The 22,019-nt window shown below is 42.5% G+C and overlaps 1 protein-coding gene across 5 annotated transcripts in view; it reads left to right on the top strand.

Annotated features, from left to right (window-relative positions):
- dnmt3ab (DNA (cytosine-5-)-methyltransferase 3 alpha b) overlaps positions 1–22,019 on the top strand; it is a 32,982-nt gene that overhangs the window by 6,000 nt on the left and 4,963 nt on the right. For 3 of the 5 annotated variants that reach the window (XM_041060161.1, XM_041060159.1, XM_041060160.1), the window contains exons 4-16: positions 3,286–3,637; positions 8,158–8,204; positions 10,153–10,299; positions 16,824–17,192; positions 17,827–17,985; positions 18,253–18,360; positions 18,560–18,716; positions 18,915–19,061; positions 19,869–19,913; positions 20,267–20,346; positions 20,475–20,587; positions 21,534–21,717; positions 21,841–21,925. In XM_041060161.1, coding sequence (XP_040916095.1) covers positions 3,286–3,637; positions 8,158–8,204; positions 10,153–10,299; positions 16,824–17,192; positions 17,827–17,985; positions 18,253–18,360; positions 18,560–18,716; positions 18,915–19,061; positions 19,869–19,913; positions 20,267–20,346; positions 20,475–20,587; positions 21,534–21,717; positions 21,841–21,925 — 1,993 coding nt within the window. The remainder of the gene's footprint in view (positions 1–3,285; positions 3,638–8,157; positions 8,205–10,152; positions 10,300–16,823; positions 17,193–17,826; positions 17,986–18,252; positions 18,361–18,559; positions 18,717–18,914; positions 19,062–19,868; positions 19,914–20,266; positions 20,347–20,474; positions 20,588–21,533; positions 21,718–21,840; positions 21,926–22,019) is intronic. The other 2 variants (XM_041060163.1, XM_041060162.1) reach the window with 1 other exon arrangement.

Raw genomic sequence — 22,019 nt, 5'->3', positions numbered from 1 at the left:
GGCCAGACGTGTGGAGATGAGTAAGTATGAAAGTTTAAACTTAACTCACTCAGACTGTGCAGTACCATAAATGTCTTCAAGTCTGTGTAAAAGTGTACAGTGTTTTCCATTTGCACAATGATTGCGTCTCCCCTCCTCTGAGACACCAGGCTTTTCAGCCCACTATTGAGTGTGGCCTAACAGCTGTTAACATTTTTCCACATGACATATCATATGAACCATTTTTAAGCATAACCCAGCCTTAAGTGTGTCACGATGATCTAAATGCAAGGTGCGAGGCTTTGAATAGTAAAAAAAAAAAAATAGTATCTGTACAAGATATTACACCTGTCAGCAGCCTCAGTGTTGTTTCTGCCTTCAGAAACCTGTTAACCTGTAAGACACCACATGTACTCCTTTTGTAGTCATGAATAAACATCATACAGTCTCCACCACACGCAGACACCGCACTAACACCATTTGTAATCTGCTTGTGATGCCTTCTGTAGTTAAAAGCCCTGATTTAATAATGACTCTTGGGCCAGCATGTATCGGGGCATTTTTTTTTTCCCAAGATGTTATCATTTGCATAAGCCTGTGCTTAAAATCATGGTAATTAATTCTCGCAGTGTGATTCAACAAACCTAAAAGGGGATTAGAAAAATATTTACAGATAGTATACGGCGGGGATATGCCTGAGGGTTTGTGTCAGTGTATTTAGAGCAGCTGAGTGAATTGCGCCAGTAACGGAAAAAGAAAAGATGCACTCAGAAACATGTACAGATGCTCCAGTCACATAGGTGTTTCACTCTTGTTGTTATTCTTCTCAAAATGAGACAGTCGCTCAAACATGTACTTATCAAACTAAAATGCCATTGAAAAGGCACTGAAGGCTCTCTGACCTGGATTAGTGGTGGCAGTTCTTTCCTTTTTAGTGATTAATTATTAAATCTTTAAATCGAAAACAGAAGGTTAAGCGGTCGATGGCTGACAGAGGTGAGATATCACTGACCCCGAGCCAAGCCTTCTAGAAAAATGCAAAACAAGGCAAAGTATTAACTCACTCACCTCGTCTCACCGGGTTTAACGTTTTAAATATTAACTGCGGTTAACTGCTCCTTACTATCGTGGGTCCAGACTGTAACATTCAGTGCCTTCAGCTAGTCTGGAGGAGGTTGCAAAAATACTTAGCTGATCTCATTATTCAGTAATCTGCTCTAAAGTCCTAATATAATATTAACACCTGAGACGGCCCCCCACCCGTGAAACCTGCAGTACTGTGCTAAGACGAGCTTGCTTAGCCAAGTTGTTTCATTGGTAAGATGAAAAATTAATTGATTGAGAACTTACTCATCAATAAATAAGCATTAGTATATATAAATGTATGTAAACAAAACATGTTTAAAGGCAGTGGCAGGGCATAGTTTGTCTTTACAGCAGAGCTGAGGACTTCCAAGTTTGATGATATTTATCAGTTGGTTTATCACTGTCACAAGTGACGCCTTTCACATCACCACCAACTTACACACCATACCACGACGTGGTGGTGTGTAAGTTGTGCTGCTGCAGCAGTAAGTTGGATTAGGTTGTCAGTGTTTTGTTTTGACCTCTGTCTGCCTGTCTGAGCCGCCTGATTTACTGACTGTGAACTCTGACCTCTGGCAGGGGCCTCATGTAGTTCACTGGGTCACTAATCTGTTGCGTAATTCTTTAAGCGACAGTTGTGTGTACTGTTTGTGTGTGTGCACTGCCTGTGCATGTGTTTGACTTTCTGTTTGTGTCCATGTCTGTTTGCTTTTGTGTGTGTGTGTATGTGGGCATTGGCCTAAACTCACGCTGCAAGCCCTTTTTCTTGATTCACAATATTAATATTTTGTGAGTTGTGGGTTTGTTGTTTTCCTTCATTGTGTCAAATAGATTTAGCAGAGCGCCGCTCTTTGCATGAGCACAACTGCACAACATTTACAGTTAATTTGTTCTCAGTTACTACAACGATGAAGTCATTTAGAGTTTTGTGGCCTGCGAGGAATGCTTAAAAACCAACTTTGGCTTGATGTATCTTTGTTTTACGATACAGTACGACTTTCACCGAAGTTTATTTTGTGCCTGTGTTCCGCATAATTTGCATTGTATTCATTACGCAGACGTTTTATAGATCTCTGGGTCACATTAAAGCTAGTTTACATTGTTTGCCTATTTAGTCTGCAAGAATCAGATTACATTTGACCTTTTTGCTTCCAGCACAGGGTCTTGTGTTTGCTAAATACCGTCTGCTGACAGACAGATGCCTCCTGTGGCGTTACTGTCGCCTGTCTTCAATGCAAACTGCCGTACCTACATCTATGAGGGATGAAAGCTTCAGCGCTGCTCTCGTCAGTGTTGACAGTCTGATCTCACAAGACATGCTCCACTTTCTGCTCCCAGTGACCCAGTAATGGGATTGTCTGAGAAAGTGTGTTTTTATGGCTATTTTTATGCGGCAGCAGAGACACTGTCACTTTTTTTTTTTTTAAACACTTATATTTGAAACAAATCTTTTCTCGGTCTTTTAAAACTGTGCTTTTTAAGGCGTCTGCTGCTGTAACTTAAACTGCAGCTTCAGATGGGTCAGCTCTCTTTGAATTTACTCCTCTGCATAGAATGAAATAGTTTAGCTGGGCGTTCCAAACTGGACGGAGAGAGAAACTTCTCCGTTGTCAAACAGCCAACATTCTTCACATATTTCCATGCTGCTGTAATGATGAATGCATGACTACAGGAAGCGCAGTAGTGTACCTGATGAACTGTAATGTAATCCCTTCCTCACTTTCCAACTTAATGGCTGTACAGCAGATTTACTGGCACAGCTTTGAAGTTTACAGCTCTAGTTTAACAGAGCTAAATGGGAAATGCCATAATTCACTGACTAATAAGTGTAGAAGTTGAGCTACATGTTTGATTCTGTCCAAATAGAGCTGAGGAGGATGAAATAGCTTATCTAATATGAAATGGATAAATGCTTTAATTGACATTTCCTTTCAAATTGCCCATTTAGCCAGCAGAGGCTGAAGAGTGCTTATCCTCACTCTGATAATGCCAAATGTTTTATTGTTACTCGCTCAGGTGACCTTTTTTCAAGCGTGCTGGAGGATTTGTTGTAAATCCTGAAAGGTTTTGTTTATTGCACAGACAGCTACAGTGATATGTCATAACTGCTGACAGGCACAACACTGCTGTACGCCTTCAGAACATCAAATTGTAACTATCTGTGAAGTTGATAGATTGCCAGGATGTTAACATTTCAACCTCCTCTTCCCCTGCCTGCAGGTCGAGAGCTGTGGCTCTCTCAAAGATGGTGTGGGTGTGGGCAACAGCTACATTGGGATGGGTAGGCAGTCCATGGCACAGGTCCACAATGGAGACGTGGGCGGGCACAGAGACAGGACGTCTGACGCCTGCTTCCCCAAACAGGAGAAGAGGGAAGTGGAGAACGGGATCCCCAGAGACCCTTCCTCCTGCCGGGCAGAGGACAGCTCCCAGGGTCAGAGCCTGAGCCCTTCCCAGGAGAACGGATTCCTGCCCAGCCGGGAACAGCAGGACTCGGAGAAAGACAAGAACGACAGCCTGACGACGCCGCGCAAGAAAAGAGGGAGGCGGAAACTGGAGCGCCCAACGAAATGTGAGTTTTTGGCCTCTGCTTGTTCAGCTTCGCTATCTTTTGATCCGCTCTCTGCGGATCCAGCAGGAAAAGTCACATGCATTAGAATTGTACAAGATGTTGAGTAATGAAGTGTAAATGTCAGATTGAGTGGGTATGTGTAGCTCCACACACAGAACCTGGCACTGACAATTCAAGGATCAGTAACACTGGCTAAGAGAGTTGCATTTATCAAGAAAAGGCTGTAGTAAATATTAGATTTGTCGGGCAAATTAGCCATCAGAATCAGAATCAGATTTATTGGCCAAGTTTGTGCAAACAAACAAGGAATTTGACTCCGGTTTTTCTTCGCTCTCAGGCAGTACAGAACAATATAACTATAATGTTAAAACTATTAATATTCACATTATACAAATTATATTGCATGTTTGCATGATGTATTCATTTCTTCTAAACGTCTTGGTGTGGTTTACCAAATGCTTTCACTATGAGCCACAAGTTGGCTTTTGAATGTGCAGCGTGCACCATGCAACCGAGACAAGTGTTAAGATGGAGACACATGCGGCTCTAGTGTGAAAGAAAGACAGTGATACTAAATTAACCACCTTAAATATAATTTAGCAACAAGGAGGCGTCAGCCTCAGCCAGTCTAAATGTGAAAACCTTGTTTTAGTTCCTTAAAGTTTTATGTCGCTCAGAGAAGGTACAAGTTTTATGTGCAGTCCTGTGTTTGCCTCTGGATTGTAATAATATCCAGTATTTATGGGGTTTGGATTGTTGATCAGAAAAAAAAACAAGCAACAGGAAAATTGCACCCGGAGCTTTAGGAAATTACGATGAGAATCTTTCACTGTGTTCTTGTGTTTTATCCACAAAATGACGAGTCGAGACAATAAATGCCAGACAGTCATTAATTGCCCTCATTATGAATTTAGACAAACTGAAACTGAAATTGAAACTAACAAGTAAGACGACAGAAACAGAGGCATGACTTTAAAGTGCTTGCCTCTAAAAGAAAGAGGTGACTTGTACTAGTGCAAAACTTAAATGACTAAACGGCTATTAACTTATATTGCACTATTACATAAAATACAATAACTAGCTTAAATTCAAAGTGTCCACATTTTTATTATAACAAACTATTTTAAATTGAGTTTTGGTCACACAGAGCTGAATCTGCAGCAGCCACAGAGGAGAGGCAGATAAAATTAGCATATAAAGATGATATAAATCAGAGGGGCATTGTTGGGAGAGAGTGGTGCTGACAGGTAGTTTTCAGGCCAAGATGGAGATTAACCATATCACTTAGCCCGCACCCCCCCACATACACTCTGCTTTTCTGTCCTATCTCTCTCTCTCAGCCACGTGTCTCTCTCCCTCCTCTCTCGGCCGCAGAGACACTGGCTTTGACCTTGATGAGGAGTGCAGTAAATAAAGCCAGGGGAGGAGCGACTCGTCTCCTGGCAACAAGCCTCTGTTGGGAGCTGGCAGGTCTCTGTTGTGGCCGCCTCCCTGTCGGGGGCCCTGCCAGGTGGATGGCGTTGTGCCCAGAACTCTTTACAAACTTCGTCTGCACTCTGTATTCACCTGGTCTGTGCTTCTAGGATCTGTTACTGCACTTCCAAGCAGAGACCAGGGATAACCCTGTTTGCTTTTGGTGTAAATGACTCAGAACAAGATTTCTGAGAGCTGGATCCAACGCTGCTCAGCTTTAGTGTGATAGAGTGGTGAGTACAGACGGCATAACAGAACCTAAACCATAAACCTATGATAATGATAATTTATATTATCTGTGCAAATATCACTTTTTAAATGAGCTAAACTGTAACTCTCAAAATCACTGACAGTGTCACCAGGGTTTGCCAAGCAGTCTAACACAGAGATGCTTTTAGGTTGCATTACAGGAAGTATAGGAACAAGGATTTTTAAAGCTAAATCCATACCACAGACTTAAAGTCATCTCGCCTTCTGGCACTTCAATTTTGACCATTACTGGGTTTTTTTTCCTCCCAGCTTTATGAAAATACAACATAAAATCACTGGCTAAGACAGACTTTGTTACAAGTGTCAGATGTTTTGTTGAAAAATTTCACTCACAGTTTCAGCAGAGGCAGCACACAGCAGACTGGGATTAAATGAAAGAGGAACTAAGTAGTCATCATGAGCAGTGTTAGCCACAAAGTTTTTTTTTTTTTCCCTTTCGAGGCAGCAGGCGTGCATCTGCAGTCATATCGTAATGTGTGAACAGTGCAGGATGGATAGCTCGTTATTTAACAGGCTGCATACACACAAATATGCTGTTTGGCATCGGTTTGTGAGTACTTTGTGACACCTATGACACACTGAAACAACATTTGTAGGATTTCTGAGTTGGGGCAGGCGACTGTAGCAGAGGAAGCAGTCAGCACGTGCAGTCTTAAAAAAAAAGACCACACTGGCTTTTAATTCAGATTACGTCAGCAAAAAGTGCCCACAGTACTGCCCGGAGTTTAATTGCTAAGTGATCCTTTAGATACCACACACAGTTTCACCTGTAAGATGTACAGATGGAGCATACTGTGAGGTACTAAACATTAAATGAGACTGGACAAATCTGAATAGAGGGAGAGTGGATATAAATTCATCTTATAGAGCAGAGACCTTAGTGGGGGGCAGTGTGGTGGATCGATAGCCAGCTAAACAGGGTTTCTGTTATCCATCTGGAGGGCACAGGAAGGATTTGAGCTCCGGCTGGAGTGGAACTGAGCTCTAGCAATACGAGAGCTGGAACCCGCTCAAACTGGCAAGGTATACTCTCTGTGGGCAACATTAGCCAGCTCCCCTCACAAACCCAATGACCTTGGCAGTCCACACCGCCTCACCGATTTGTTATATAGTCACTTATTCCCGATGAGGACGACGAGACCAGGAGAGAGTGATGGAAAAAAAAAAAAAAGAGCAAGGGGGAGGGAGGAACAGGGGGCTCAGCTACACATGGAACCAACTTGAAGAGGCTGCTAAGAGAGCAGACTATTGTTTGGACAGGTCTGTAGGGTACTTCACTGACAAGCCAGTGTTGGCTGTGCAGAAAACATGCCATCAGAAGCTGTCCTTAGCCTCTCAGGGCTCAAGTGTTATGATAGTGTTTGGGCTTCGACTAAGCAGATAGTCATGTTTACTCAGACTGTGCCACCATGCTAATTTAGGGCACAGCCGCTTGAATGATGTGTGTATACTCCACTGGTGTCATATCACCTTGCCTGGGCACTTTTAGAAATACTTGCTTATGTTCAAATTAATCATTGTGAATGTAATACCAGAGGTGTTGGTTTGAGGAGCTGTGATGAAGCTGATTTTGGCTTCCTTATCTATTTTTCTGCTGCTGCGGGTGAAAAACTTTTCATGAATCATGTTTCAGTTGGGTGGTATCCATGCTCCCTGGCTAACCCCTCGCTGCTCTGCTGAACACAGGCAAACAATGCTGTTTAAGAATGAATAACATGCCCTTGTTGTTGTAGACCTCCAGATCTTAAATCATGGCCAAGTTAATGGGAAATCCCAACTGCAGCTTTTATTGTGTTTAAGACATTTTTATTAGACTGTGGTTTCAGTGCATGTTTCACCAAATGTTTTCTGTGCTATTTTTGACAATCTTTACCCTTCTGCACCTCTCTATTTTTGCAACTTCCTCTGTGTATGTGTATGCGTGTGTATGTGTGTGTATATATATATATATGTATGTATAAAATTTTATCCACAGTTGTTTCCAACGTCAAGACAGAACTTATAAACTCAAAGGCCGAAGTACCTTTAAACTGTTCTTAGGTGGAATACTTATGTAGAATACTTACACAGTAATGCTTGAGTGGTGGTACAACTTGCAGAATTTTTTTAGGCTCTACCACCTTTTTCTGTTCCAAATAACATAGACAAAGACCAGCTTCTACACACGCCCGCTTCTACAGGACTCAACAGCAGCAAGAAGCGATTTATGTCTTAATGCAGTTGAGGCTTTGGAGATTGGCAGAGAGATTATATACCGCCCCAGAGTCACAGAAGTGAAGCAGTATGTTGTTGCCTTTACGGCTCAGTGTCAGCGGCGTGGGAGGGGTCATGCTAATAGCAACCAGCTGTGTGTCTCATGAAGGGGGGATATATAAGGTCAGAAGTGTGACATTTGCCAAAATAAACGTGGCCCCTCTCCACACTCATCATAACCTGGGAAGCCACTCCAAACCCTCTGGATTGCATCAAACCCTCTTATGGCACCTGAGCGCACAAGCTCTGACGATCCCAGAGCAGTTTTGAGCGTGCCTAAGGAGTTTTCCAGAGCCTGTATCCCTCAGCAGACTTATTAATCTGGCTTTAATTTGATCAAGCATATAGTTAATGGCATGATAACGGAGGGCAAGCTCAACAATCTGGGTTAATAAATGTGTCATATGGTGAATATGGTGAATGAGGGGGCAGTTAAACACAGATGCAGCGATAACCGATGTGGCCAATTTCCACTCTCCTGTGAATGATTCAGGCCATCCATTGTGTCGCTGTCTTCTTTCTAGATGTGGAGCACAAGGAGGAGGATGGGGGTGATGCAGTCAAGACGGAGGTAAGATTTCTGCTCTGTTTGTGTCTTTGTTCTCTGGCTGATGTAACTCTTTTGGCGTCTTTCACAACTGCCAGGGCTGTAGCATCCTTTTTGAATGTGAATTATCTTTCCTGTCACAAACTGTGAAACCTCTGCTTGCCAGCATGATAGATGGTTGTGGTGCAGTTTGAACAGAAGCTAAAGTGCTTTTTTTTGACTTGGAAAAAGGACTGTTTTTGTAGCAGAAATGCTGAATAGAACAACTCATCATACTGGTATGTTGTCAAAGTGTCAGTCTATTCAGTGTTGTTATAGCAATGTCCTTGTTTTTTCTTATCACTTATTGTTTATTGTAGAACAGGTTGTATGCTTGATGAGGGGAGGTTTACGTGTATTTTTTGCATGACTGTAGCTGAGTAGCAACAGTTTTGGAAAAGCACTTTTTTTTCTAGTTTTCTTGCTGAGAGTTAGATGATAGGATTTTTGGGTAAATGTGAAGCTATAGCCAACAACCAGTTAGCTTAGCTTAAGCATAAAGACTGGAAACAGGGGGAAACAGCTAGCCTGAGTTTGTCCAAAGATAGTATGGTACGTATGCCCCCTTAAAGGAAAAATTCTGCATTTTCGAAAATACATAATAATTTAATATGTTACATCTCACTTGGTTAAATATCAACAGTTCACCATTTGAAAAGAGCCTGGGTGGCAGACTGTTTCTGTGAATCTTCTCGTCTAGCCCTCTGAACTTGTTTTTACACTTTGGTTTTGCATGGATAAAAAAACAAGTTATAAAGTTTTAATTACTTGGTAGATGCTAGCAGGTGTATTGTGTTACTTCTAGACAGAGCCAGGCTAGGGAAATGAACATAGATTAGATTTAGTAATCAATGTATTGATATAGTGATCCCTACCTGATTATCCATGTTTAAGTTGTGAGGTAATCTGAAGGGAGGGGAGAGACAGCCGACCGTCAACTGAAAGTTAACATTAAACGGCCATTGTACTGAGGAAGGCATGATCGACAACTTGAGTGTGTGACTGACTGAATCAACCTTGTCACAAAGTCAGCAGCTGCTGTGCTTTTGCTTACCTGATTGTATAGAAGGTAAGGAGCTGTGAATGTCCCTTCAGAGAACAGCTGTGCTTGGGTCTTCTGTCCACGCAGCATGAAGCAAAGAGACTGGATTCATCACACTGAGTCTGTACAATGTGAACAGAGAAATAGCAGCTCTCAGTATTCAAGAAGAAGTTTTTCTACAGCAGTCTTTATGTTAAGCTAACCTAATCAGCTGCTGGCTCCAGTTTCATGTTGAAGGGACAGATATGAAAGTAGTTTTAATCTTTTCATCTAACTCTTGTTAAGAAAAGGAATTGAAGTGAGAAAACAGTGTGTTTCTCAAAATATCAAACTAAACCTTTTAAGTTTATATCTGTCCATCATTCAACCTTTTGCCACCTGCTCTCCCACAAATGTATTTTGAAAGCTTGCACCCAAAGTAAACTGTATCTACACCATCGCTAGTACAGAAGCTTGGTATCTTCGCTGATCTCCAAGGTCCAGAAAAACTGATCAGTTCTCTTGCCTTTGGACTTGTGAAAGAAATGGTACCTAATGGTGTATAGATCTGAAATATCAAATACACTTGGGAGCTCCTCGTATCAGTTATTGCTGGTGACCTTGAGGCTGTTGCCAGGGAGTTGTGATTAGACACTGTGGCATCACTTCTTGCTGCCTGACCAATCACAAGCTAATAGCACCAAATGGCACACCAACATGTGAGTCATCATCTTTTTACAATTTCGACAATTCCATCGCCTCAACTACAAATTACTCACTTGTTAACCAGAGTCTTTCTCACAGGCTCTAGTGACAGATTGGATGCACAGATTTACTACAAATCTCGATGCTTCCTCAAGGGAAGAATCAAAAACTAGTAGCTAACTTTTTTTTTTTTAACACCTTAAACAGGGAGGTCGAGGCAGGCTGCGAGGGGGAGTTGGTTGGGAGATCAGCCTTCGTCAGAGGCCCATGCCCAGAATAACCTTCCAGGCTGGTGACCCTTATTACATTAGCAAGCGGACCAGAGAGGAGTGGCTGGCCAAGTGGAAGATGGAGGTGAGTACCCCAGCTCTGTCCCAGCCACCGCTGACAGCAGGGTGAGTGACAGGCGTGGACTAAAGCTGCCAGGGTCAAAGATAGGGCTTGTGGTGTATTCACGGCCAAGTGTATTTGATGGGTCATTTGATATCTCATGAAGGTACCATTTATTTCAGAGGATTTCCAGAGCCATTGGCTCAGTCGGCTCCTGCGTTTCCTGGCTTTGTTCTTGTCTATTGTATTAGCAGAGGAGAAATCACATGCAGCTGCGGTGAACACATCTGTTTGATGCCTTGACATGATTCATGCTTCCTGGATGAAAATGTTGCTGTAAATTTAGATTTGCATAATTCTGAGTGCTTTTGATCTCTTGAAGCTGAGGCGAAATGATCTAAGATTATAGGGTCAGTTCAATACCCAGAAAAACTTTTTTGTTTCTTTGTTTGTTTAGTTTTTTGCCGTTTTTACCTTTATTTGATATTTGACAGCATAGAGAGATGGGAAGCGTGGAGGGAGAAGGAGGGGTATGGCATGCATCAAAGAGTCCCCAGCTAGAATCTAACTGGGGACATTGCAGTTATATGGCGTGCATCCTAACCATTAGTCTACCAGGGGCACACACATAATTCCCCTTCATAGTCTTAGGAGGAAGGATTTCACTCCTCTGGAAAGTTATCGTGACAGCAACCATTTTGTCTTTAATCATGACAGTTACAAGGTAAACAGTAGACGTATAGAGCATCTTGCCTTATGACATAACACTGTAGAAAAAGTTGAGCCAGGTTCAACGTTTTTGCCGGCTGACCTTGTGTGTTTTTTTTTTTTTGCTGAAGCCCTTCGCGTTGGCACCCTGAAAGTGGCCACATTCAAATGAATGAGGGTGCAGTGTTTTTCACACAAGATTAAAGTCGGTTGGAACGTGGTTTTTCCTGTTAACAGATTTTGTTGGGACTTTTTCTTTGATTGAAAATAGTTTCAATGAGGCTTGTCTTGTAAATGTAGAGCAGTAACAAACAGTTTAAAGTTCATTACTGGGAACAGTAGTTGACAGAACAATTACGCCACAAGTTGAATTTTGTAGCCCTTCCTGAGCTTTTGATTGTTTCACATGGGCTTCCTCATCAGTTGGAGATTGCCAAGTCGCTATGGAATTGTATTTTCATTTGCTTTTGATTGTATCACACGATCTTCAGATGGAGATTGATCAAAATTTGATCCCAAAAAAAGTTTGATCAGCTGAAAGCTCAAGGTCAGTAAGAATTTTTTATTCTCAAAGCCACCTAAGTGACAAGTGGGCATAATGAAAACATCGTCAGTAGAAGATCACGTGACATGATCAAAAGTTCTGATTTCTTTTGTGGAGCAATAATCCAGCATGAATTTAATCTGTACAAACGTGGAGTTCCCCACATTCCTCATTAGTAATGTGATGTAGTGCAACTTCATCTGTTACATAATGAGGAGTCTCCGTAGTATCAACATGGGGTCTTCCATTTCTTCTGCCTCCCCTCCCCCCTCTGCTCTCCTCTGGAGAAGGCTTGGGGAGCGGCCATAAAAATGTCTCCAGGGAGGAAATATTGCCAAATTAGCAGGACATGCCGGAGTCCCACAAGTGAAATGTCGTAAAATACGAGGCAAGTAGGCAGTTTACATTTTCCAAACAGAGGTGGATTTTCTTGAACATGTGGCTCTACTAGGCTGAGATTTGAGGGGATTTGCAAGATGCAAATTGTGACTGTGCCTGTTTTTTCCCCTTTTCTCATCTGGCGTATTTCAAGCTTTGATCTAATTTGCACAAAGACTTTGTTTTGGCATCAAAGCCCTTTCCTGAGGAGTAATGTGATGCATAGCCTCCAGTTTTGGCTCTCTTGCCACACAGCATTTTGCTGTTGCATGCTCCTGCAGCAGGGAAGGACATGGTGGCTGAAAGGGTTACTGCCATCTTGCACTTTCTCCAGGATCTCTCTTTTTTTCATGTGCCTTGTGTTACAGTGGACTTCTCCGTCTCTCCCTCTCCGTTTCCCTCCCCTATTCTTCTCCTGACCCCTCCCCCAGCTATGGAAATGAACTCTGTGCTATGGATATGAGGGTGAAGATGAGGTTTGCAGCAAATTTCCAGCCCTGCTTGCAAGACAGCCTCTTGGCTCGCTGCCAACATTTTGCAAGTCCTCTCTAGCCAACCAGAATTCCTGTCGGCAATCACCTGACCCTGAATTCCCAGACAAAGAAATGTTCATGCTTTCTTTTTTTAAGCGATCTCTTCTACCCCGAGAGTGGGGGTGAAAAAAACTCAAGCCCCACACTGGATTATGAGGGTTGCGCGCTGGCGTGTATGGGTATGTGCACTGCATTGTTTGTTTGATAACACAGGGGGATAGTGTGCATGTCTGATTAGCCAGCTTATAGCGAGGGGAATATGCTGACTTCAGGTATTTCCACGAGGGTTGTTGTGGACCATCTGCTCTGCACAGCTTAAAGGGAAACCGTCTCTTTAAAAAAAAAGGAAGCGTGAACAGGCTTTAGCCGTGTTTGGGAAAAAGTTGCTTGCGTGAAAAAAAGTTTTTCCCGTGGGGTGAATATGCGCTGAAACTATTTCCTGTTTCATTGCAGTGCCTAGAAATGTCAGAGTAGCATCATTCTTTTAGGTCAAATACATGTACCTTAAAAATGTTTCTGTTTCTTTCAGAGCCAGCATGATTTTACCTTACATAACATTCAACTGGGAAAAAGGTTAAGTTGTTGTTTGAGCACTTTCCTTCCTGTCATTGTGCACTTTGTTCTGTTGCACTCAGGATGTATATTTACTATAAGAACAGTGATTTGGATAACTCAAAAAGATTTTAAAGATCTTTTGAGTGAACTGAGCAGCCTCTTCGGGTAGGGGGGGTTGGGGGGGGGGGGGGGGCATTTTTTTGTAACAACTCCACTTGTGGATTCATGGGGAATTCTATTTATGTATTCATAGCTAACTCTGTAATATTCCTAATTATCTCTTAAAAGGACGCAATACAATGAGAACCAGATGGCCTCTTTTGGTGTGACCCCCCAAGGCCACTCATGAAATACACTGCCTTTGTAGGGATCTGTGCTAAAATCAGGCTAATGAATGCAGTAGCCACATCACTGCACAACAGAACCTGCCACTTGTGTATTTTCAGACAGTATTTCCACTTTAAAAGCAGCCTTTTTCAAGGTTTAGATCTGATGCATCTCAAGTTAACTACACCTGTCGTGACTTACGGAAGTTTCCACTATTTGTCTGCAGTCTTGCTGTGTAGATAAGCTTAGGTCTTTGCACTGAAGATATATCTCACTGTATAATCCATCAGACAATTACACAAAACAGTCCCCGCCGTGTCTCTCCTGCCTGTTGCGTATGAGAGACTACTGCATTCAAAGGTCAAACTCTTTTGTGTTGCTTCAAAGGCTCGCTGTCGTGTTGTGTGAGGAAGTAATGTTCAGTGACAGTTTATTTCATCTAACTTTTTGCCTTTAATCAGACTTGGCTGTTTGTTTTGATTTGATGGCACATTTCCTGCTACTTGAACATCTCTAATATCCCGTTTGTTTGAGGGTTGCTGTCTTTGTCTCTGTGTTACATGTGAGCTTTCAGGGTTTTATGCACAATGGTGTTTCATCTCAACAACTGCACTTTTGACTCTCTGACCCTTTGAGACTAAGAAATTCTCCTCGTAAAGTTAACAACCTTATAATAGACAGTTGTTGTATTATAAATAACTGAAGCTAAGCAGTAAACGTGACCTTTTTGTTAACAAGTACTGTCCAGATTGGATACTAAAGTATCATCTGCACACCCCGGAGACTAATATCTCTTCTTTTTTTTCTGCCTCCCAGTGCACTCTGTCACCCTTTGAGCCCTCAGGGTATCATGCTGCACAGCCTCTAAGTCAGATTATCCCTTATTGTGCGCCCAACATGTCTCTACACTCTGCCAGCAGCCTGTAGAGCCTCTGTTTTCACTTTATCAATAACAAAATCCATGATTACTGTAAGTACAGTAACTTAAGATTGGTTTTCCATTGTATTCACATATAACATATTTTTTTCCATGAAGAAAAGGGAGTAGATGTTTTCACTGTGAAGCTGTTTAAACACATTTGTTCTCCTGTGTTTATACATCTACAGTATGCCTGCTGTCATTTTTGGTATTTGTCTTCAGCACAGCGTGACAGCGGATATAAGTGGTGGTATTTCTGAGCTGTCAGTGACGGGCAGGCGTGCGTAAATGATAAAGACCGCATTGTGTGTCTGCTACCTCCTTCCCTATTTTCCCCTTTAGACTCGGAGGGCCTGTCTTGCTGGTGGAGCTGCACACACACTGTGAGGCCCCCAAAAGGGGGCATTTACAACTGGGAAGAAGTCCAGAGACAAATATCTGGTTCTTATAGCCACTGTACTTTCTCTCCTCCCCCCACTGGCATTTTCAGCGTCACTTTCTCATTGGCTCTGAGGAGAAGGAACCCTGGAGACGGTCTGACCCTAAACACTCCAAAATGAGCGCAGTAGCAGTAGCTCAGCTGCTTTACTGGCACTTACCGATCTCCCAGTATACCTGTGATTACCGGTCACCAGAGGTGAAGAAGCTGGACTAAAAAACCTTGCACTTATTCTCAGTCAGCTCATTTATTTCTGATTGCACCAGCGACTGCTCTCCTCACTTGCCAATATGATTACAGACTGTTTCTCCCCATACACATAACACATTTACCAGTTTAATTGACGTTTGTTAGCTTTTGCAGTTTACCATCTGGAACCACACATCCAAGCAGGCTGTCGAACACTAACTCCAGTGTGCTTGTGCTGGAGCCAAGAGGCCTAACACATATGGCCAAGGGCTTTGAACCATCCATCCAGCACTACAGTACAGATATTTATAAACCACAGCAGAGGCTCTTGATTGAAGAGCACATGTTTCTACTCTTCTGCGCAGATACCCCTCCCCACGCCGTCTAGGCACCACCTCCCCTTAAAGGCGCTATTGTTTACGAGTCACACTGGGAGAGAGGACGGAGGATTGTGCTATACTCTCTCTCAGTCTCTCCTCTACTTGCCTTTTTTCTCCTCTTCCCATAGACTGAGTCCAGCTCTGGACATTTACAGTGTGTGTGAGACCCGAGAACCTGAGAAAGACTCGAGGAAAGTAAGCACAGCTGTGCAGCGCTGCTCTCACGTGGAGCCTATAGTATGACTAACACGTGTTTACATATGGGACTGCAGATATATACTCTCTGTGTGTGTATGTAAAAGGAAGAGAGAGCGAGAGCAGGAGAAGAAAGTTAGCATGTGAGTCCTACCGTGTGTGTGTGTGTGTGTTTGAGAGAAAGAGATCAGAATGAGTGCAGCTGTTGGGGATTTACTGTGAGAGGCTTAAGTCCCGGCTGCGTCTCGTCCTCTCTGATCGACCTAGCGGTTCAGTGTCAGGTACCGCAAACCCAGTGAACTTTCCGCTGCCGCTATGGACACTATAGAGTTACTGTATACACGGCAGTTGATGAATGGGCCTTGCAGGCGGAGATAAAGACGTGTTTACAAAGGCGTTCAGACTCCCACCATCAAGATTCTGCACGTACACAGCAGAGATGAAGTGCACCACTTATGTTGTTCAGCTAAATGGCTAAAAACACTGTCAGCTGCTGCTTATACTGTACCTGGTAGTAATACAGTTTAATTGACAGCCCTGCATGAACACCACCACCACCATGGCAGGAAGTGAGCATATAATTGCAGCTAAGTCACTGGTGTGACGCAGAAGCATGAACCATATAGCACATATTTTTTATTTAAAGCTGTACTCACCAGTATTTTTATATAAACAACGGGTCAGAGTAACTATGTGTAATGTGAAATAGGTGGTTTGAAATGATGAACTCAGAGATTTATTAACATACTCTGTAGTTCCTGTTAGCTGTCCGACACATTTTAGCATCTTTCACCTCATTGTTTTGGTTTTAGTAGTTAAAGCACAGGGTATCCCTCAGGACTCGGTGGAAAGCAAAACAAAACTAAATTGAATATTGGACTTTTTATGACTCTGAATAATGTCTCTCCTTGTCTGTTCAGTGTGTAAATAAGTGAATGTTTGCAAACAAATTTGCTATAACTTGATAAGGTGATGATTTGTCAGTGTTGCTGCCCCAAAAACCCAGCTACAGTGTTACAGTTAGCAAAATACACTCATTTATTTTCTTTGCACCAGACACATGAGAATCTGGTATCAGTTTAATTTCCGTGATGTGTTTAGCCCAGCTAACGGTCGCTTGTAGCTGGTTAACAAACATCAACACGTTTGAGTACCAAGTTCTTTCCATAGCACAGTCTCTCCAACACTATCAGGGACTAAAAAACTGCACTGAATGTTTGCTCATATCTGTTTCCGTGAGTATGACCTTCAACAATGTTTTTATATTAACTATCCAGCTGGAGCAAAACTCAGTCTTGATACTCAGCCTTAAACTCAGTGACTGCACACATCATCTGCAAAGCCCTGTCTTCATCTCTGCTGTCACTGGACTGTGTTTCAGGCAGAGAAAAAGGCCAAACTGATGTCAGCGATGAACGCGATGAAGGATCACGAGGAGAATGAAACAGAGACCCAGAGAGAAGAGGTCTCAATAATAAAGCACCCACAGCCTTCAAAGCAGCTGCAGCAGCAGCAGCCGCAGCCTCAGTCGCACACTCAGTGTCAGTCTCAGCCTCAGTATCAACAGCAATCGCAGCCGTCGCTGCCACAGCAACAGCAGCAGCAGCAACAACAACATCAACAGCCGCCTCAGCAGCAGCAGCCTACTGACCCAGCTTCCCCCACTGTGGCCACGACCCCTGAGCCTGTCGCCATCGTAGGTGGAGACAAGACGTGCCCCAAGTCTGCAGACACTGAGCCCGAGTATGAGGTGAGATCATTTTGTACTTGGCTCACACAAGATTAATGTCCGGTTGTAGACTCACAGGATTTTGCAACAGTGATCTCTATTGGAAAAAGGATTCAGTTTAAAGCCAGGGTTAATCTTTGTGGAGTCTAGTAGCCATCAGAAGCTGTTCACCTGGGATGTTGTACAACTGTCAGTCAGACTATACAAAGATGCCAAATATGTCACCTTAAACTCTGGGAAAATGCTTATAATATGATGCAGAGGACATCTGCAGTACAGTTCTGTTTGATGTAAACTGGTGTCTTCTGGTTGGTTTGTGTCTTTCTGATGATCATGTTTCACAGTTGTCTGACATTTTCTAGAACAAAACGATTAATCGAGAAAATAATTGGGTGATTAATAGATCATGAAAATAATTGTTAGCAGGCCACATTTATTGTTAGCAGGCCACATTTATATTATAGGTAATCACCTTTAATTATTGTTGTTGTATAATATTTTATTTTATTTTGTCATGTTAGATATTTAATCTCACTTAATCATCCCCCTAAAAAAAAAAAAAAAAACCCTGAGACAGACAGTGTTTAAAAACATTTCACAACTATGCCCAGAAGTTAATACGGAGCGGATGATTTGTCTTTTATTTTGGCTGCAGGACGGTCGTGGTTTTGGCATCGGCGAGCTGGTTTGGGGGAAGCTGCGAGGGTTCTCGTGGTGGCCAGGCCGCATCGTATCCTGGTGGATGACGGGACGGAGCAGAGCTGCCGAGGGAACCAGATGGGTCATGTGGTTTGGAGATGGAAAATTCTCAGTGGTGAGTGTATAGAGCCAACATTAACATTACTGTGAGGTGATTTTTTTTTTTTTCTCAAGGAATTAAGCAAAACAGCCTTCCATTTATAGTGACAACCACACACTTCATAATAAGCTTTCTTCGTTTTACTTGTTCAACCAATTGCTGTTTTCCTCTATAAATATAAAAGTTATTAATGTTTTGACACTTTTTACCTAAAAACAATGACAATATTGTTAATGCCCCACGGCAGTGAACAATAATCATATTTCCTGTGGATTTTCTCAGGTCTGTGTGGAGAAACTCATGCCTTTAAGTTCCTTTAACAATGCCTTTCACCAACCAACTTACAATAAGCAGCCCATGTACAAGAAAGCCATCTATGAAGTCCTACAGGTGAGTATATAAGAGCAGCGGGATTCAAAATCTTGTTTTCAGCCTGAATTATTAATAATAAGAAGAAGAAGAAGAAGAATTATTAATAATTAGAGGAAAAGTGTTTATTTGGAATACTGAGACTGAATCAATGGACAGTCCTTTGTGTGGACAAACAGAGGATTAGCCTAAGTCATAAATGTTTTTGATGCATTCACAGGTGGCGTGCAGCCGGGCAGGCAAAGCCTTCATGGCCTGTCCTGACAGTGATGAGACAGAAACCTCCAAATCAGTGGAAATGCTGAACAAGCAGATGATTGACTGGGCGATGACAGGATTTCAGCCCACTGGACCCAAGGGCTTGGAGCCACCAGAGGGTAAGAGGAAGTCATTATTATGAAGCTCTAATATTTGACCTTGTGTCTCAGTTTGTCAGCGGCTGGGCGTGTGAAAACTTCCCATGTGTGATCAAATGTATCACCACTTCATCTTCACTTTCCTAATTAAGCATGTCATTTAATAATTCATAACATTAGCCTGTAATATGAATCATCTGATACGCCGTGCTCCCCCAGAGGAGCGTAACCCATACAAAGAGGTGTACCCTGAGATGTGGGTGGAGCCAGAAGCAGCAGCCTACACGCCTCCTCCAGCCAAAAAGCCTCGCAAAAGCACAGCGGAGAAACCCAAGGTCAAGGACATCATTGATGAGAGGACACGAGGTGAGGTGCCTCATTTACTGGGTTAAATAGGAGTCGTGAACTCTATATTTCTTCCCTTGGGGAGGACTCAGCAGAGCTGTACATCAGAGTAAGTGGTCAGAGAAGTAGTGTATGGACAAGAGGTGCATTAGAGTGACAGGTTCAAGATGAAAGTGAATGATGTGAGCAGGTAAAAAGCCTCAGACCGTTCCAAAGACAATGAATAGATGTTTGTTCGAGGTTATGCCCAAATGTGCTTCATCTGCAGAGCATTACCTGAGCAGCAGCACCTGATCCAGCAACACAACTGGGACCAGTGTTAGTGTAGCCTGTAATTAGACAAGTTATTGTTAACATCTGTAGTTGTTTCCCATGAAAGTGTTAAAGTCAAATGCTTTAAAGGTAATTTGGTGCTTAATAACCTACTGCTATAGAATTTAATGCAACTTTCAATACTGTGGTCTTAAATCAAATAAATCTCAATCTGAACCAAAAAAATGTGTCAAGAATTACCAGATTTTTAACTTTCAGTATAAATTCATTGTGCATTTACATTTAAAAAATGTATTTGCACATTATATATATATATATATATGTTCATGCATAAACCATTTACAATAGTACTTTAGTTTTGAATCTTTTGGTTCTGTTTTTTTCCCTTTCTTTTTGATCTGTGGGAATAAATAAACCAAAAAAAAAAAAACCAAACCTGAAAGCGGATGTTGTAAAGACACAAATTTTGAACTGTTGACCTGACAGGCACAGTGTTAAATGTAGATTGTGTTAACTTACATTTCTCATCTCTCTCACCCTGTTTTGTGTTTTCAGAGCGGCTTGTTTATGAAGTGAGACAAAAGTGCCGCAGCATAGAGGGTAAGTGACGTGTCCCCCGTGTGCCGTAGCTTGCAGCAGCGCTGGGGGGCCTCTCAAGGGACGAACACCCAGACGCTTTACACTTGGCCTTGTTGTTGACAAGCAAAGCAGCAGAAATGTATGCGCCTGTTAATAAAACAATAAACAGGTACAAAAGAAGAAATAACACTTCCATGATTTTTGCTCCCTTGCAGGCTCCCTTGTGTGTTCTCTCCAAACATAACAGCTAGGCTCATTAGATCTAGACCTGCATCACAGCTGTTCAAATAATTTCACTGAAGTGTGCAGCAGCGTTCACACCTCTCTGACCTCTGCCTGTTAAACACTGACATGCTGCACTTGTCTTTCTACAGACATCTGTATCTCCTGTGGAAGTCTGAATGTTAGCCTTGAGCACCCACTGTTTGCTGGAGGAATGTGCCAGAGCTGTAAGGTAAGCTGCGACAGAAGTCATTCAAAGTCTGAGACTCAGCTCCAGCTACATATTTCAAGCAGCCTCTCGTGTGACTCAGAATTTTAAAGGTGTCAGACTGCTCACTGACTTTTCACCTCCCCCCGCAGAACTGCTTCCTAGAATGTGCATATCAATATGACGACGACGGTTACCAGTCATACTGCACTATCTGCTGTGGAGGACGAGAGGTGCTCATGTGCGGGAACAACAACTGTTGCCGGTGAGAATATTATAGACACTATTACAAGACACAGCATAGGAAATAAAAAATAAGCTGATTAAGTAAAAGTAAGTTGTGTATACGTAAGTGTGAGATCTGTTCTACTATAAAAAGAAAAAATCTGAACAGGCACTTTATCGACTTTTTTCTACGGCCAAATTACCTTTTAATGTACTGAGCGCAGACTCAGAGGATATTACTGCATCTCTGCATTTACTTGATCTGTCGAACCTGGAAATTGATTCAGGAGGCTGCGAGCACGTCCACCCTAATAACTGAAAAAGCATATTTTGGCATAGTGTGGTATTTGAACACAAATCAGGAGTCAAAGGGTTTATGGAACCAAAACTTTCACCCAATACAATTTCCAATACAGATAGCAGGACTGTGCCATCATTGCACATAATAAACACACAATAGAGGCTTTGTAGCAATGTCACAAATCTCACAGCAGGTCCAGAGGAGAAGCGGCTGATCACAAATATTATATAAAGTGCAGTTGTATGTCACTTGAATAGTCCAACTATAAAGAAATAGTCTGATAAAGTGTCCTCACACTGTCAGACTATGACATTAAAGTCTAGAAAAATGCCACTGAGAACAGATTGAGCCTTGTCAGATACATGTTGGACCAGTCAGTAAACAGTTGATGCCATTTGACATTTGGATGACATTTTGATGATAACTCGCTGTCTCTCAAAACTCCCAAACCTCATTCAAAACCATGAAACTAAGCCCCGTAGGTATAAAACCAAGACCGACACTGCAGCTCTGTCACCTGTGTCTGACCCCTGATTGATTTAGAAACTAATTTAAGTAGAAGAGAACTGCTCAGCTACTGCTTCTATTAGAGGGCAAGGCTGTAACCAAACACTGTTAATCAAAGCTTCAACTATATACTTATAACGTTTGTCACTCATAATACTTGTCCTTGGCCTGTGTTCAGGTGTTTCTGTGTGGAGTGTGTCGACCTCCTCGTTGGTCAAGGAGCGGCCCACGCTGCCATCAAAGAGGACCCGTGGAACTGCTACATGTGCGGTCAGAAGGGTGTGTTTGGTCTGCTGGAACGTCGCACTGACTGGCCCAGCCGCCTGCAGCTCTTCTTTGCAAATAATCACGACCAAGATTTTGTGAGTATTTCACCCTTAGGAGATAAACCCCCACTATCTGTTTCTCTGAGAAACCTTTTCTTTTTTTAACCCCCTGTGTTTCTCATTTTCTTCCCCTCTCTCTCTCTGGGTGTTATATTTCAGGATCCACCAAAGCATTACCCTCCAGTCATGGCGGAGAAGAGGAAGCCCATTCGTGTCCTGTCACTATTTGATGGCATAGCAACAGGTTAGACAAGAACCCCCTGTCTCCCATTTCCCATCTCCCAAGTCTCTATATGAAATGTTCTGTTTGTATCCCCTTACACCATTTGCCCCATTTC

The sequence above is a fragment of the Toxotes jaculatrix genome, chromosome 17 (genome assembly GCF_017976425.1).
Source record: "Toxotes jaculatrix isolate fToxJac2 chromosome 17, fToxJac2.pri, whole genome shotgun sequence".
NCBI lineage: Eukaryota > Metazoa > Chordata > Actinopteri > Toxotidae > Toxotes > Toxotes jaculatrix.
This window is presented reverse-complemented; position numbering and strand designations above follow the sequence as displayed.